Here is a 19,079-nt window from a genome sequence, read left to right on the forward strand (position 1 = left end):
GGGTCCCATCTCTTTTGAAATTGAGACAACACATTGCCTGAAGTTCTTCACGTCTCCTGAAGCTGTAAAACAGGAAAGAAAGAACATCTGATGTACCCCTTGTTAAATCAGTAGATTAATTTCATTTAATGTAGCCAGATGCGGTTAAAATATTATTAAGGTTAGATTTTCAATGGTATTCTCTGCACCTGAAGTGTTTTTGTACTTGAATAGAAACATTTACTGTACGTACATCTGTATGTTTCATGGTTTTATCTTTCATTTTAACATTTGGCCGGAAGGCAAACTCATTAAAAGTTGAACATTATGCTTTATGGCACACAGTGTTTAATACTGCTGAATTTGTGAAGATTAAATCTTATACTTGTTACTTACACCAAGGTCATGTATTCGGCTCGGTTTGTACATCTGTCTATTTGTAAGCAGGACTTAAAACATTTTTTGGGGGGGGCTTTTTCGCCTTTGTTTGATAGCACAGATATAATGTAAAAAGGACAGAGAAGGGATGACATAGGTAAAGGGCCATGAGCTGGAATTAAACCCACAGCCACTTTGTCAAGGACACAGCCTCTGTACATGGGGTGCACGCTCTACCCTGTGAGCTACTGGGAGCCCCTGTTTGTCTGCAGGATTATGGAAAACTTACTGGCCAGATTTTATGAATTGATTTGGTGGAGGGGTCAAGAATGGGACAAGGAAGAATGCATTGCGATTAATCGATTAAGATGCAATTAATTTTTCACTTTGCAATGTATGACATTCATAGTTTGGGACATGATTGCACATAGCTCTCACCCCAGAAATCACAAGCAAACATGGGGGTGGCTGAGCCGAAATGGTAGTGGCTAGTAGTGCAGGGTTTCCCACCAATTTATTTATTTGTGGCAGCCGCCACAATAAAAACATCCATCACCACAAATAGATTTTCTATGTTTGGAGTTGGATTGTTCATTAGTAGCACTGTTGGAAAATGTATACATTATAAGGTTAAATTATTTATCACACCACACTATTGGGAGCACTGAGTGTACTCAGGGCAGAGACGGAGCAGCAGAGCATCAGGCGAATTGAAAGTGAAACTTAATTGTTCACTCTACTAGGTCTCAGCTGGGTCTTATACTCTGCAGCAGCTACTCCTCTGCGGCAATCTGATCTGATCAATTCTGAACGGATCAACAGATCAGTTATCCGCCCTGTGACTCACAAAGTGCTACTGAGGAAAAAAAGAACTCACAAAGAGCTCCGCCTGTGCTGCATTCATGGACATGCAAGTATCCGAATTCAGAGAGGGGCCATAAAATGATACAAAGAGACACATGCATTCAAAAAAGAAACTTTTTTTGCATCATATGTAATAACATTATACTACATTTTGGTGATGATGAAGATGTCAAAAAATTGCATAAAATTATTAATTATTTCTGTTTCAATTTAGCGTCACTGGAGTTGTCAGTGGTGAATAATGTCATTCACTGATCAGTAGTCAGCCAAACAAACTATAAACCCTCCTTTATGATATATAAACTTTTATGTCTTATATAACAAACCCTGTGCAGCAATACAGATGTTGCCTCTCTATACATCTGACTAATAGCAGACAGTATAAAAATTTAAATTGAAGAAAGAAGAAATGTAGTGTGTACTGAAACCATCCATATTAACTCCATTTTGACATTGTATCTCAAAGACAGCTCTGCCAAATGAAGACAGACGGGGTGGGGTGGGGGGTGGGGGGGTGGACTGGACCGAGGCAGCAAGTTAAAGCAGTTTAATTGGCAGGTTGAACCACAGGAGAGAAGAAGAGACAAAGCCACTCATTGTGTATGGATTTTTTTCTCAAGCTATGGTCTATTTTGGTAAGTGGGGACCAAAATCTCTCTCTGCTGGATTTACCTCAGTTTAGAAGCACATGTCCAAATTTTTACTTCGAGCTGAACTACACATTGAGAATCTGTGACAGCACTTTCTAGTACATGATAAATGATATGTGATACAGAGATTCGGAAGAGGCTCAGAACCCTACTTCCAGAACATACTTACTTCTTATTGTATGAATGAGTATAGCTATGAAATGTTCTCTCTGTGAGATTCCAACACAACACAGTCACAAAGCTGGTAAAAAGAAGAATACACTTCGGCTATTCCAAAAAAATAACCACAAAGTGAACTAGAAAAAGAGGTGCACAATGTAAGCCTGATGAAGAGGAAAACAAATGTATTTTCCTTTGATTGTAGGTCGGCAAACGGTTGAAGAGCCTGGAGTGAGGAAAGTGCATGTGTGGGCAGGAGGAGGGTGCAGAGGAGAGAGACTGAGACAGTGGAGTAAAGGAAAAACAAGTGAATAGCAGAGGCCGGCCCAGAGGGCTGTCCGCAGCCAGAGAGGTTCTAATGATGCTGTCTCACTAACAGATTCAATTGTACACCAAGTACTGGTTGTGCTCGGATGTACTCTGGAGTAAGACACTCCTTGAGGGGTTCCTGTTCTGGAATCATGAGGAAAACATTTTTGTGCCATACTGAAACACTTCTTGGACACAGAACAATGTCAGAGAAAAAAATGAAGCATGTAAAAATACATTACAATCTTCTTAAAAGACTAGAATACAAGTCTTTACATGTATGCTGCCAAATCATGTTAGTTTTATATTCATTCCTGTAATGTCCGATTGTTTTAATATGATTTCAGAAGTCTTTAGATTTACAGGATACATTGAGCATTATCTATTTTGAGGAATATTCATGATGAAAAAGACATAATCTGAGGTTGTAGTCACTATTACTGAAGATTCCTAGCAATACATACAGCTACATATGAAGGTTAAGTATTTAACATTTTGGGGGATTTGGTGGCGTCTAGTGGTTAGAATTCCTTCATTTATCAGGACGTTCAGGAGGTTTTTACCATGAGCCAAGTTATTCAAAAAGGTCTCTTCCTTTCCAAAAACAGATCTGGTGATTTAAACTGATCAAAAACCAAAACAAGAGTATAAAAATCCATGTATTTCCAACACATTTTGGCATGCCGCTGAGGGGTGCTAGTCCATCACATGCTAAAGTTGGACGTTGACGTTTAGGAGGTGTTCACCAAAAGCCGAAGTATCCACAAAAGTCGATTCCTCTCCTAACAAATAAATCCGGTGACTGCTAGAAACACTGAATAAAGTAACTTCATGTTACAGTGTAACTGCAGCGCTACTCATTGCAGTTGGGCTTTGTGGCCAACACGAAAATGCAAAAACACAAAAACACGAAAAGCCATACCTGCAGCCAGTGTTTGGTTTGACCATTCTGGGCTACTGCAGAAAAATGGCGGTTCAACATGTCAGTCTCCATAAAATAAGGACTCCCTATGTAGATATACATGTCTCATACTCAGGTAATGAGAACGGTTATATTCGATTTCTGCCAATACATAGCCCCCTAAATTTTACACACCGGTCCTTTAAAACACTGGCTGTTTGGCAAGAGTCAAGGCACATTACACATAAAGCAGCACAACATTTCTCAGGACTCACCTGCAGTACCTAACATTCACCCCTTTAATCTGAATGCTGTAACTATTACAGTAAGTGTATAATCAGCACAAAATTGCAGCCATAATCAATATGCCAGCCTCCTTGCTACCAGTCCCAATGGAATTCATTGCTGTAAATAACAATGAGGTTTTTATTCGACCTGCTTGAGGATACAAATTTGTAAGCTATTATAAAGCTGTGAATTATGTCACATTGGGGGCAGCTGTGAGACATGCTCTTGTAGATTTATTGGGAGCTACACAGCCACTCAGAATACAATGTCCTGTATGTGGAAACACGGACAATACTTGTTGTAAAATACAGGTGTGGGTTAATGTCTGATGCTTTTAGTGTCTTTTGAACATGGTTAGCTGTAAATTATACTTTTGAGAGGTGCCACTACACCATTGTGCAACAGTGCAAGAAAAAAAAGCATACTGTACCAATACTGACACCTGCACAGTAAGACCTGCATCACATTCTTATCACATAAAGCTTTTTGAATGGCCAACAAAGCCAACTCTACCCCCTACTGTCACTGTCTGTCTAACATTTATTATAACCTAATGTTGTTTGCACTGCATGTGGTGTCTGCATAAATCATTTCACAGTACAGCTTTTTGGCCTCAGGATCGGTGTTGTGATGTATTTATAATGTATTCTATTTTATCAGTGGGGGGTTGGACCACTAGTAGCGCCTCTGGAGCAATGAATAGAGCAGGTATGGTTTTTATTACCTGTTCTACCTGTATGTGTACAAGGATACACATGCACATTTTGAGCCTGCGAACAGCGTAGTTTGTGGTTTATGTGCACACGTGTGTTTGATAGCACCTTAACAGTGTTTGTTTACAATTAAAAAAAACTCCAAACTACCCCTTGTAGTATGTCCTTGTCTCTATGTAAGATGTCTGCTCTTATGCACAAGACATACTTCCTGAATCCACTGCCTGTGCTTGACAATCTGCTAAGAAAATGCATGTGAGGTCATATTTGCACACATATATTCTAGCTTTTTTTTTTTTTTTTACTTCAGGGGGGCAAAGGCGATAAATAGAAGTGAACCAATCATCAGAGAAAATGTTGGCATTGTATGTTTCTGCAAACCAAGGATTTGTTACATTTGATCACTATTGTGTAGCCAATATGTTGAACCTTGATATTTTAACAACTCTGTGGTTAAAGTGCAGTTAGGTTTACATACAAAAACCACTTGGTTATGTTACAATCGGATCATCTGCTTTTCCTGCCACTATCCTGGCTAGAAAAGCAGTGATGTCTGTGAAAATCAACCGCTTTTCGCCTTACTATCCCTGCTAGAAAAAACACAGACGAGTTACAACAAAACACCCAAGTTTGGAGTCTATAAATTTACAGTAAAAACACAAGATGGGCTGCTACAAATTTTTGAACCTGACAGGGATGGAAACAGAGCAATGACTCGCCTGCAGCATGGCAGCGGTCTCTCCACGTTTACATGCCAGCTACCATCTCCTTAACCTCTCAGTGAGAGAGTCAGCTTATATGTTACGTCACTTTACAAGTGTTAATAGGATACATATAAAACTTGCAAATGTATTGTCCAGAAACATACAATGCTAACATGTTCTTCTGGCAGCTGGGGTGTTTCCAGATTTTCAGTGACACTTTAGCTGCAGTGGGTCACTTAATGAGGGTTATCGCTGTAGAGAGAGGCTACAGTCAGTGAGTCGGGACATGACTAATGCCTATTTGGTTTAAATCTGATGTGGACTACAACACATTACATTATCAGGACAGAAAGAGGGCATGCATACCACCACCCATTGAGCTCTCACCTTTCCTCTCATTTCTGATTTAAGAAGTTGAATCACAATTCGTTCAGGTTAACACAAGTGACTAACTACAGTAATCCAATAATGTAAGCATGTAAAGCACCAGTGACCTTTAATTATTACTGCAGGCAAGAAGTGGTCAGTTGCTCTGTATCTGCACACCCAGTAGACAATATTCAAAACACAAAAATTCAAACCATATGCAAATGTCAGCTCTCAATGGTCTCTCACACTCAATTTGTTGATGTACTTTTTCAGACCCGAAAGAACACAAGATCAAAAGATCCAGATGGGCACATGCAGGCAGCTTTATGACGGGTTGCCAAGTGTGTCAGACAGACAAACAAACAAACGGCACATTACGAATCACAGTTATTAGCAAAATGTTTAACACCTTTCAGTGTCTGTTTCTGTACTCACTGACAGCACATCAAACATCAAGAAGGAGGTGGAGATCAGTAGAGGCAGGGACAGAGAGAGAGCTGTGCCTTTCAGAGAATAAAAGTAAAGAAAAAGATTGAGGAAGAAGGGGGAGACAATGAAAGTGAAAATGGACCAGAAGAGCTGAGGGGAATATGGTGAAAGTGGAAATAAGACTAGGAAAGAGTGAGAAAGAGAATACAATCAAACAGTGCAGAAGAAAATACTGGAGAAGAGTGCAATAAAAGTGTGTAAGGGAAGAAGACAGAAGGCACAGACAAGTACTGTGGGAATTCACTTGGTATTTTGATGGGATGAAATCAAATTACCAATATTCAGCAGGAGCAGGAGCACATGTGCACACATACACACACACACACCATGGATTTACACACCAAATGTGACCAAAGAACAAGTAAAGCTCAACCAAAGTGAGGACAGATTATCCACAGCAGTGCAATCAACCTGGAGCTATGTCCTATTTGAGTATCAACTTAATAGTAATTTATTTAACCTACTTATGTTATTGTTTTTCTCTGATCTTATGTGTTTCTTGTCCTCCTTAGTGTGTGTGTGTGTGTGTGTGTGTGTGTGTGTGTGTGTGTGTGTGTGTGAGTGTGTGCATTGTCTATAACTGCCTGTTTCATGTTACACATGGCCCACATGATATTGTTGTGTTTTATTTGTACTAAAAAGTCCAAAAGGTTTAATCTTAAAGAATACCTTCAAGAACAACTAATTCTTCAAAGTCTTTAATGATGCATCATGTATTCCTCTGTCACTGTTCTTATGGACCGTAAATGCTTGTAAATAAAAACTTCTTTGTAAAGAACCATTTCAAAAAATAAAGACTTCATCAATGTCGACATACAATGCATCCATGAAGTAATCCTTTGTTTTCTACCATTTGCTGGTGAATTGCTTCTTTCTGGATATATGAAGATGACCGTGGGAGTGTTGTGAAAATCAGCAGTGATGGTGTGATGTAATTAGAGATTGGAAATCTGTTTCTGTTTCTACCCTGCTCAGTAAACAACATGTAACACTTATGATGTGATTAATAAAAGCATTTTAGCTTTAAAATGTTGAGACACAGGAGTCCAGCAGTATGATGCTACACAGAAGAAAATAATGTACAACAAACGAAAAATATATGTTATTATATATGTATGGTAAGTTATTATGTAAATAGCTATTCTTGTAAGCAATATTTTTTCCCAACAGCACTCAGAATGTGTTTTCGTCAACCTGTTACTTGTTTGAAAGGGTTAAGAAGAAAGGTAATGTGGGTGGATGGGGTGTTCCTGAAGCAAAAATGCAGCGTAGATCAAAGCCATCATGGGACATGCATGCGCTCGTACTTGGAAGGCTGTAGCAAAATGCAGCTCAATGCCAACCATCGCCAAGCTTTACTGTCCAATTTATCATTTACAATGAATGAAGCGAGGAAAGACTCTCAAGGGAATGTTCCTTGAACTTACAAGTGCTGTATATGTATGTGTTAGTGTGCAGATTTTTTGCAGATCTGTGTGAGTATTTCTTGTGTGCACTTTTGTGTGTGTGCATACACACTTTAATTTATATGTGTGTGCACATTGGAGAACAAACATGCCAATTGCAAGCTTTCTGTGTTTTATAAAGCTGTGATGCAGCCTACCCATGATTGGTTGTAGAGGAAATAATTCAGAGGGACAGAGAGGCACTGCCAGCAAATCACTCACATACACACGTGCATGAAACACACACACACACCCACACTGGCATGCACCCTTAATGCAGTGCGGACATGTGCTTACAAACAAGCACTCTGAGATGCATGCAAGAGCAGGCAGTATGCACACTGCTTAAAGCATGAACATGCTCACAAACATGCATGCCCGGGACACTCACGCAAATACTATATATACAGGAAACTAATTTTATGCATATTTAGGGCACCCAGTGAATCACAGCACAGATTGCTGGAAGACTAAAACAGCATTAGGCAGAGAGACAGCTAACAAGACCATGAAAAAGAAAGAAAGAGAGAGAAGGTGAAGAGGGCAGCTGTAATTACTTGCCCTACCACACGCATACAGAGGTACAGAATGGATGAACACTCTACAAGGACATTTACACCCACACATATACAGTATATGTGCATAGAGCAGATGCCACTGAAACATACACAGACAGAGGGCTGACAGTCATGCTAGTCTTCAGTCCCTGACAAGAAAAGTCTGCATTCCTTTGAAGTTTCTCTCACCATTAGCATGAGTCCATAGACCCAATGCACACTGAGCATTCCTCCCAAAAGAGACTCACTGCATACAAATAGTATTATTCTACTGAGTTTCACTATTTGTTCAACATATTTGTTGTTTGCTCGTCTCTGAATAATAATTGCCCAATAGTGTCATTACTTCCCCAGTGCAACGTAATGTGATTAGCTAGGGCAGTGGTTCTCAGACCTCCAGGGTCCTGGAGGGAGTTCCAGCGGATCACCAGAAAAAAAGACCACTATTTATTCACAATAGAAGTGAGCCCAATGTGAGCAAGAGTCTTACGGGTGATTATTCTGATCATAGGTTTTACTACTTCCACAGTTATCTTCTCAGCTTCAGTTGACAGCTCTGGTCTTGAAGGCCGTGATGCACCAAGCCGACACTGGAGATGATAGTCTCCGGCTACATTGCCCTCATGCCGCCCTGTCAGCCAAAAAGCTGCAGAGGAACACACCAAACTGACAGCCAACAAGCATGTATGTTCTGTGCTTGTGTGAGAGGAGATACCCCTCCAAACCAGCAGACAGCAGTCCCTATTCAATCACCATTCGAAACAGGAGCCCGAAGGGCCGCCACGATGCTAGTTATACAGTTAGCATGTTAAAAATACAACCTGATATTGAAAGAACAAAGCATATTTACTGTGTTCCAGTGAACAACAACACGACCGAAAAGTATAAGAGAGAAAAGATACAAAAAGTATCTTACCTCATTTAACAAGTTTGTTTAAACCTGTCTCCCTCTTGACTTTAGCCCTTTAAATACATTTTTTCACCTCACTTTTTCCTCTCGTGCCCTCAGTTGAAAAGCCAATCAGAGTGATATATATACAGTATGTATACAGTATATATATATATATATATATATATATATATATATATATATATATATATATATATATATATATATATATATATATATACTGTTTATATATATATAGTTCCGTGTCTGTATGTCTGTTTGTGTGTATGTGTGTGTGTGTGTGTGTGTGTGTGTGTGTGTGTAATCTTTATGTATGCCTCTGCTCACAGAAGCGGTTTAAGTCAATCTCCACGAAAAGCAAGCTGACAATCTTTCTGGTGAACACCAAAGGTTCTTGTCCTCGGATGACATTAAGCGTGCGACTCCACGTGTGTTGACGGGATAAACACAAACGCACAACACAATCATCCAGGAACAAGGGCCTGTGTTGTACAAGTCCTTCCCACGCCATCTGGTCTGTTCTACCTGCATCACTGACTGCAGCGGTGAGATGAAGCACCTTCGGCAGGGCAGGGTTGTCTCTTCTCGCCTACATCTGCAGTCAACCTCAGACAAGCAATCATACTTCTTCTCACAGCTACCTGTCAGTCCATCTCAACCTCAGAAACACACACGTTTTCCCTCTTTCTCTCTGTGGCCTGGTTAAGAGTTCTGCCTCAGTGACCAGGCACAGACGTCAGAGCTGCTGTCTGTCTCTTTCCTTCACAAGAGGATGCACAACAGTCTAAAATATCACAAAAACATACACAAACCGGACACACAGTTTGCACCTCTGTGAATCCTATGCACAAACACACACACGCATAAAACACATGCACACAGAAACATGAAGGTGCTAAATCATGCCAGTCAAAGATAGCGTGGACCAGGACAAGTGTCAGCACTCATAGACACATTACTCAAAAGATGTGAAGCATTTAATACACACTGCCAAACCCCCACCCTTCAGGGTCGGTGCATAACTGGAGATTAAAATACGCATGTGCTCACACACACACACACACACACACACACACACACAAATTGATAGTTCAGAAGAGGAAGCGGTGTTGACAGCTGTGAAACTCGTAGACAAAACCAGGCAGGAACAGCCATTCACACACACTGAGATGTTTAGAAATCCTTCTCCATGGAAAAGACCAAAATAGCACCAAAGTGAAAGAAAAGCCAGGCCATGCCAGGACAAATCCCCCCCACCCCCCTTATTTCCTCACCCCACAAATAATGGAAACCTCTCTTTCCATCTCTCAACTTTCCCCATCTAAATTACAGAAATCCTTTGCTGTCTCTCAGCACTGTGAAGGGAGAGCACTCAATGTCAATGTAGTATGTAATCCTTGACTCAACAGGTCAGAGCCAAGTCCTATCTAAGGACACCCAACTATGGATTGAACTTGGCTCTGGGGTACCAGCACGTCCCACAAATGCTGGACTGGACTGGGATCTGGGGAATTTGGAGGCCAGGTCAACACCTTGATCTCTTTGTCACCTTGCTCAGGCTGTTCCTGAGCAGAAAATGCGGTGTGGAAAGGCACATTGTCTGGCTGGGGGACTGCTGCCATGACGGGGTATACATAGTCTGCAACTGTATTTGGCTGGTGCAAATGAATTGGTATCCACATAATTGCCAGGACCCAAGGTTTCCCAGCATAACACTGCAGTTTCCATAGACATTGTGGGTCAAAATATGCATGCTAAACAACAGCACTAGTGGATGATGGAAGTAGTTAGGGGGTGAGCTACCACACTTTTCTCTGAAGTCTGTTGCACATGCAAATTGGGCACTTGTGCAAAAATTGTAGTGGGTAAAGAGAAGCTGAGGCTCAAGCCAGCATTTTGATTATCCTGGAAAAAGGATTTTAATAGGTGGTGTGAAACTTAAACTTTGTATTATGCAGTATGCCACAAGTTTGAGAGCACGGCAGAAAAAAACAGGTCTTTTTCATGACAGTTTAGTTTCTGTTATTTAATAACAACTAATGTATAGAACAACTTGTAATAGGGCAAGTAAAATTTGAATTTGAGCATGTGGATCTCTGACCCATTTGCTGCGGCTGGCAAATTAAAAATTACATTAACACCGAGTCCTGCAAACTAAGAAATACAGCAAACAAAACAGCAAGTCACGACAAACTTAGTTATTTTACACATAAGCTGCACCACTGTCCCCCATTCTGCAGAGCACCGAGCCTTAAATGTTTGGTTAAGACCTTGAATTAATTGTTTAATTTGTCTAATGACTGCAGAGGTTACAGGGTTGGTTGGACCAAATCCCTCCAGAATCTGATTTTCTGTGTTTTCTTCTCTACTCAGTATCACTCTCAGTATTTCTACATTGCCACAGTAAAGAGGTAATGCACTTGAGAGATGCTGCACAGGTGCATTTGAAAATGACTTGACAGTAATGGATATAATTCATCAATGATTCAAAAAAATTCTCCCCAAGATGTTATTTGGTTAAAAAAAAATGCATAGTAAAAAATCAGCAGTGACTGATTTACATATAAAGTGTTCCCTAATGTGCCTATTCACACTGTGTCATGTAAAAATATGAACCTTTAGCTCTGTATTAAAGACGCCCACTGAGTCTCCTATTATGATTTCAGGTAAAACACCATAAATAGAATCTGTGGGCACATCAGGTTACTGCTGGCCACAAAGCAAAGGGAAAGACAGAGTCATGCGAATGTAAATCATGCATATTCCATTAGTAATTCACAATTTTACCACCTTAAAAGTGGTTGTTGGTGATTGATGAGAGATAACATAAAAGTGGAACTGCTTTTTGTCTTCATACAAGTGTTTATTCATTTAAGTTTCTACTTTGCTGTGATCTAGTCAGGAGCGACAAGAAGAGACCAAAACCACAGAGGTATCTATAATATGTGCTTGTGGTGCATAAAGACAGTATGTCACATGTAGTCCTTTTATATTCATTTTAATATCCCCTGCCTTTGGCATTTTAAATGTGTGAACAAGTACGAATGATATTAAAATGTAGGCTCAGAACAAGCATTAAAACTCATGAGTACAGCCAGGGCAAATCTAATAAACTGTATCTCAGTGATTGGTAAGGGAATAGTGTGTGACTGTGTGAGAGAGAGAGGGAGGGAGACGGAAGGAGAGAGAGAGAGAGAGAGAGAGAGAGAGAGAGAGAGAGAGAGAGAGAGAAGTGTGCCAACGCACAAAGCATGATTTGAAACAGGCTCATTTGCTAGCTTCTTTCCCTCATCTGTGATGCATGGGGAGCCTGTGGATGCACTCTGACACACTGCAAGGCTAAAAACCAGCGCGACTCCGAAGTGAGGACTTAATCTGGCTGAATAAATCACAGTGACTTTCTGAGTGTAACTAATCACGAATACACACAACCGCACACTCTCTTTCCTTAACACATACGTGCAGAATCCATACGAGCCGCCCTCATAAAGCAAAAGACCATTGCCATGCAGCACACGACGCAGTGAGGGCCAAGAGGCAAGCGGACTCCCCCCTTCCCTCTGCATGCTGATCATTAGAGAGAGAGAAAGAGAGAGAGAGAGAGGGAGGGAGAGAGCAAAAGAGAGATGGACGAGGCGGTGGTGCCAGCTCCCCGGCAGCTCAATCACATTTAATGCCTGGACAGTGCAAGATGAAAACGTCTGCCGGTCACTGCTGTTAATATCACAGAAATAAAAGGCAACTCTGTGATAGGATGGAACAGGCTTTCCGTATAGGCTGCTAAAAATGGTTCATGATGACAACACAAAGTCCACCTTCTCTCCCTTTCTTCCCCCTGGTATCTCTCCGTCTTCTACTTTCCATCTTTTCTCCCTTTGATATACATCTCACTTTGCCTGTCTATCTTTCTCTCTCTTTCCCCTCATTCCGTCTTTAGCAGCAACAAAGAGATTAAAGAGGGATTACTTCTGACATGTCAATGTGATGTGCCTGCTGGGTATAGTATTTTTTTTCCTTTCTCATGCAGTCCTAAGTCAATATGACGCACACACACAGACAGGTCAGCGTTACAAAAGTGGGAAGGAAGATAGAGTGAAAAAAGAAAAACTGAAAGTCTTGAGGGATATAAATGATCTCCACTTGTAAAACGCAAAATTCTGATGTGCAGAAACTAGTGCTGCTTCTTTCCTCATGAAATAATACTGCTCTCTGTGAGAAAACAATGATAACAAATCATAATACCCCTTCCTGTACTTGTTTTCACTGTATCCATGCCCTGGCATATCTGCTGTTTTCAAGGTCTGCTGAAGAAGCGAGGATAAGGAGGGATGAGTGAGTGAGGGAAGGAGTGTGAGAGAGAGAGGCATAATGAAAGGGGAGGTATTGTTTTTGGGGTGATAACCCTTTGTTGTGATTCAAAGTACTTGTGGCCTAGCAGGGAAATGAACTATTGATTAGATATAAGGTGGAAGGGAGAGGGAGAGAGAGAGAGAGAGAGAAAAAAGACAATGACTGAAATCACACCAACCAACCACCCACGCTGATCCTTTGTCCTCGAACACACTCACACACCGACTCTTGCTAGCACATACGCTTGCTTAAGCAGGGAAGGGAAAAAGCTATCCATAACACAGTGCTCACATAGAGTTGTAACTAACCAGGAATAAATTCAGCCAACCAATAAACTACACACTGCTTTCACTGTCTATTCTACTAATTGGAAACCACTCACTTGCCTGGTTTGCACTACAGGGGCAAGGAGGAATAGCTGGGTTTTCTCATTATCCATGTCACTAAATTTGCGCCTCAAACGTATATCTGGGATTTGTATGGATTATGTTGCAAACTGGAGGTGATTTGAGAGCCTCTACTTCTGTAAATCCCGTGTCTGTGCAGCCTAATTTTACCTACTGACTGTTCCAATGCAGTGTGCTACAGTATCTCTTATCCATCTACCTTTTCTTTGTATATAAATAAAGACAGACGGATAAACACAGACACTGAAAACTATCAAAGGGCTTTATCTATTTATGGCTTGAGTATGCAGTCTGTATGTGTAGTTATTCTCTACACTAATGAACTGCTTACAGTTATGCCTTGCAGATTTATGGCAGAGCCTAATACAAATAAAGTATTCTTATTTTTATTTCAGTCTGTAATAAATGCCTCTGTGCTAGCCAGGCTCATCAGTCATGAGTCATTTTTTTTAAAAACCCAAACATTCATATTTTCAGAAATCTTCACAGACTGCTAAACGATGAGTAAGTGATCTATTTACCCAGCATTTCAAGAACTTAGCCTTCATATTCCAGAGCAGCAAAAAAAGTACGCTTTGACATTATTAGTCAACCTCATTGAGTCCATACCAAGAGGCTAGAGCCAGTAAGAAGCTATGTCTGGAAACTACAATGTAGTCCCAGTTAGCCTAGATATAAGGATTACAGACCAGTCAGAGAACATATAGAGAACCTTGACCCAGTTCCAGCAGCTAACAGAAACCTCAGTGTGGTTAGCCTACATAGATGAAGATCCCTGTCTTAGTCTTCGTAAGCCTGAAAATGTCACATTGCTAACACTCTTAACAAAAGTAACAGTCAGTGAGCTGCTAAAGTTTTAGTGTCTTGCTGTGAGACACTTGCAGAACATGTGGCTACCGCTGTGATCAATCCAGTCACAGGGTGATCTGTCTAACCGTTGGATTACACTGCCACCCCTGTAGGGCCAGCATCACAGCCTGCAACGCTGTATGTAGGATGACACTTCTGCCCCTTGTGACCTCAATACTCCATCAGCCTTCCTACTACACTGCATAAAAATATCTGTACAATCTAGTATGAATTTCTTTAAACAAAACTCCATGACTACCGGAAGCCACATTAACTTTTACTTTGAAACAAGCATCATCTGAAAGCCCCGTTTAGTTGGCATGGCACCTGCATTTTCCATGGTCTGCAATGACATAATACACTGACTATGTACTTGACCTGTGTAAATCTCATTCATTTTGGCGTTGCTGCTGTTGTAAGTCTGATATGAAGCATCAGCTTGGTCTACAGCCCAGAGAAGACCTCAAACTGATCCAGCTGCTGGCAAATTGTGTCGAGGTAGCCGCTAAATTGGCCTGGGGTCTGCTCTGTAAATCAGCTGGCCAGGGCCTAAATGGATCAAACAGGCCAATCCTCCCTCCCTGGCAGCATAATGCGGTGGGTTAGACTGGGAGGTTAGAATGTGTAACGTGTTTGAGTGTGAATGTGTGTGAGTGTGTGTCTGTTAAAATATGGATGTGATCTTGGCCATGTGCATGATGCGGTCAAAAACAGTTCAACATGGACAGGTGCTTATCTTTCTGTTAGTGTGTGTGTGTGTGTGTGTGTATGTGGGTGTGTGTGCGTGTGTGTGATTGCTCATCACTCTCACTCACGCAACTACACACTGCTCTCTCTCTCTCTCTCTCTCTCTCTCTCCGGTCTATCGCCCATTGGAGGCCACCGAGCTGTGCAACGATTATGTGTGCCCACCACCACCTCGCGTCCTCATCTCATCCTGCAAGACACGCTCTCCAGCGTCATCTCTCTCTCTCTCTCTCTCTCTGTCTGTCTCTCTACCTATAGCCGAAGCGGGAGGCGCTGCTTCATCGCCTGAAAGAATACGCTCCCTGATGTCGAAATCACACTCAACACAACAGTGCCACACTTAGCCGGTGGTGGTGGAAGGCGGAAAAGACGTTAGGACATAAAACTGTTTTTTTTTTCTCCTGGCACTGCAGTAGCTCACGATGAGAGGTGGAAAGTAGAAAATCTGCTGCCATCCTGGGTAATCCCTCTGCCATGTAAAGCATCGCCATCCTGAACCACCTGTTTTTCGCGCATTCTCTGCGCATACAGCCATTATTATAAATGAAATTTTAGGAAAACGTTGCACTCAGTAAGTGCAGTTCCTTTACTTGGCATTGCCCGTCTTTATCGAAAAAATCCGTGTAAGTCCACTCATGATAGCAATCACCCGAAATAAGCGACTTTCTGGCGCATTAGACTTTACATATTGTTTTCATGCTCAATAAGCCCCCAACTCAGATGCAAACTTCATTTGAAAGATGTCAATAATTGCGCAGAATTATTTCATTACAGGTGGATGTGCCAAAAATCCTGCTTGCAAACCATTTCAAGTGACATCAACATCATAAATGCAATAGTCTAGATTCGTGGAAAATCCCACTTAATACCAGGGCGTCAAAGAAATTGCCAACACTGCTGTGATTTAAACAGCGCAGCGCATATCAAGGCTGAAACCTCCAATCTGTTTCCTGAGAGACGCACAGAGAGCCTTATTGTGGCCGCGAATTAGAGGAGAAAAAGCGCAGTAACTCACCGATGTGGATGATTGAATCCGAGAGCGCCGACTTCCACTCCTGGCTCCAAAAAACGGCAACGAGCAACATAGCTGAGATAACTTTCATCTTGTCCAGAAATATTTCCTCCAAAAAAGCAGAGAAAACCACAGCTCTCTGGGTGAGAGCGAACAGAGTTAAAATCCCGAGAACCGAAGCTTCTTTTTTTAGTCCATCTGTAGGGCGGTCAAGGAAATTCCCTGTAATCTCTTCCTTGATGTATAATTCTCTTGACGTTGTCTGTTGGGGAGAATAAGTAGAAATTCCCGGGTAGTCACAGACTGGCACCCTGTTGAAATTCCTTCCAACATTAAATCATATTCTGGGCGAGCGGAGAGATGCTGAGCCGCAGAGACAGCAGACCGCATCCAAACGTCGCCGCGTTAAAGCGAACTGAGAGGCTGGAGGATGTGGCCGTTCATTTAAAGGAATAAATCTGTAACCATTCGATAATGTGAGGGGAAAACCTAATTATCTTGAAAAGCGGGTCCTGCTGTAATGACCCGTGATTCCCAGCCTTTCAGACCTGGCGACGCAGTTTCCCCCCTGCACCAATCACCAAACCACCAGCAGCAGCAGCAGCCTCAGCGGACCAAGCCAACGGCCAAAACTTCCATTTTGCCCAGGGGCTTTTTATTTCTCCTTTACTTAGCTCCCTTTTAATATCACCACAACACACAGACGAAGCCGGTGACTTTTGTTGGAGGGTAAAGAAATGCAAAATGATGAAAAGCCTTGTCACATGGCATTACCACAGAGAGGTACCATATTCCGAAATTGTCTCTAGTTTCCTGTAGAGATGAGAGAGGATAGAGAGGGCTATACAATGAAAGAGAGCTCCAAAGACACTCTTCTTTTCTGCGTCAGGATGGGTAAAAAAAAAATGTAGGCTCGGCTATCGGGAGAAAAATTAACCGAGGATGCGCGCAACGACACTCCGCGGTCCGCGCTCCGCACTCCGTATGCGGGTACTCGCGTGAGCCCCAGCACGCACGGTGGCTGGTGAAGAGGAGGTATGCCGCGTCCGTGCGGGAGAGAGAGAGAGAGAAAGAGAGGACGGGGGGGGAGGGAGGAGACCCAGGAGAGAGAAAAAGAGAGAAAGAGGCAGCAACTATGAGCAGCAGCAGTTGCCAGCCGGGGCGCGCATCTACTGTCTGGAATTACCTTGGAGAAAGAGAGAGGCGAGATGTGCCTGTCAGGGCGGGCGGGGGATGCAGCGGGGTGTCTAACAGTGAGACAGACAGATGAAGAGAGGGTTAATCTGCCAACCTCAGCTCACCAATGGGCACCCCAGGAAGCCATCGATCCGATATACCTCTCACTTCAACGAGAGCTGGGGTGGAGGTACCAGTGGGTTATCACTCGTGATATTTAAGGTTATCTGGGTCATAACTTACCCTGCTGTTGTGTGGTTTGAGCACAGCCCTGCATAAGCCCCTCTCTAATCAGCTATATTGTTTAATTTCACCGACAGCAAATGCACTGTAAAATCTGACAAGTTTATTTTTGATTTTACTACTTACTACTTAAAATCTAGGAAACCCATTGCTTTGGAAAAAGTAAAACTATTAATCTTAATTTATCTTTACTTTACATCTAACCGGTTTATTTTAAATGAAGTTATATTTACTTAACAATAACAAGTTTAATTACACCTTTATACATTTTGGCAACTTCAGCAAATTAAGTATACTGTGCTTTGTTTATTCTGCTGGTTGCAATTACTATTTGTATTTTCTTAAACATGTTAAGAAAACAGAACTTGTAGATCTCCCAACTTCATCATTGACAAAATCCACATTGTCAAGTTAAGTCAGACTAACTTACTGAAGTTGCTAACACTTCGAAAGAACAAGGTATTTTCACTTGTCATTTTTAAATTGCAACAACTTCACAAAATAAATTTTAAGTAAACTTAACACTTAGATATAAAGTAAACATAAATTAAGATTTTTGGCTATATGTGCTTTTTCAAGGCAATCAGCTTCCAAGATTATTTTAAGTAAAATCAACTTGTCAGATTTTACAGTGTACTGGGACAGCATGCTTCCCTCTTTCATACCTTTCCTCTCTCCATCCTGTACAAACTTATTTTCTTTTCAATGCAACTATCCTCCCATCCTTTTGTCCATTTATTCTATCCACACCCCTGCTATCATCCATTTATCCATCCCTGCCTCTCTGAAGGACTGGAGTCCCCAGGGTTCCTCTTAATCTGCCCCAGACCTTGGATTAGGGATTAGGAGTGTTGGGAGCCTCAGGCTGCCATTGGACTGACTGTTTTTATACGCATTCAAGGAATGGGAGATTAAACTGACAGTGATACTGATGCTGTGAAAGCTGCTCTCACTTCTCCTATTTGACGCTATTGATTTATTATTAAATGTTTATATAACCACTCACGTTGAAGGGGAACATCTCTTGTTCAGCGAGTGAGCTGTAGTTGAAAATACAGAGATAAGAAAAAGCGAAGGGAATGTAAACAAAAAAATAAAATAAAAAAATGGAGGGGAATGAAAACAAGATAAAATACTTCAATATCCAAAGTTTGAGCTTGCATCAAAATAAAATACTTGCAAAATGTGGTCTGCATATCAGCAATACTGATGAAAAATGATTACTACTGAACCCAGAAGTATGCTATTTATTTGCACTTTATAGAGGTTTTGGTTCTCTACTTGAAAGAAACATTATAGACAAGTGACGACATTGTGTCTTTGTGGTTACACTGATTTGATTTCACAATATAACCCATTCAGAGCAGGACCTTTCTAGACCTTTGATTAATATGGATGAGTTCTACGCCTTTTATTCGCATAGTGAACACAAAGACACACATGCTCCTTGAATTTATGCCAAAGACATTCATACCCAAACTCTTGCATATAAATCATTGTGCAATCACAAACTTTAATTCACTTTCTGGCAGGAATATAACAAGTCTCATGCCATGAAATAAATCAGTAAGAAATGGTTT

General features: G+C 41.4%; 1 protein-coding gene across 5 annotated transcripts in view; it reads right to left on the bottom strand.

Annotated features, from left to right (window-relative positions):
• grid2 (glutamate receptor, ionotropic, delta 2) overlaps positions 1-17,162 on the bottom strand; it is a 587,880-nt gene extending 570,718 nt beyond the window's left edge. For 2 of the 5 annotated variants that reach the window (XR_015776434.1, XM_088076651.1), the window contains exon 1: positions 16,084-17,155. Coding sequence is in view for 4 of the 5 variants with exons in the window: in XM_088076651.1 (XP_087932777.1) it covers positions 16,084-16,171 (88 nt within the window). In the remaining variant the exon portion in view is untranslated. Of the gene's footprint in view, positions 1-16,083 lie in introns of all 5 variants that reach the window. The other 3 variants (XM_088076652.1, XM_088076653.1, XM_088076650.1) reach the window with 2 other exon arrangements.
• Positions 17,163-19,079: the final 1,917 nt, after the last annotated feature.

Source organism: Plectropomus leopardus, chromosome 4 (genome assembly GCF_026936395.1).
Source record: "Plectropomus leopardus strain MGB_pleo_1.0 chromosome 4, ASM2693639v1, whole genome shotgun sequence".
Taxonomy (NCBI): domain Eukaryota; kingdom Metazoa; phylum Chordata; class Actinopteri; order Perciformes; family Serranidae; genus Plectropomus; species Plectropomus leopardus.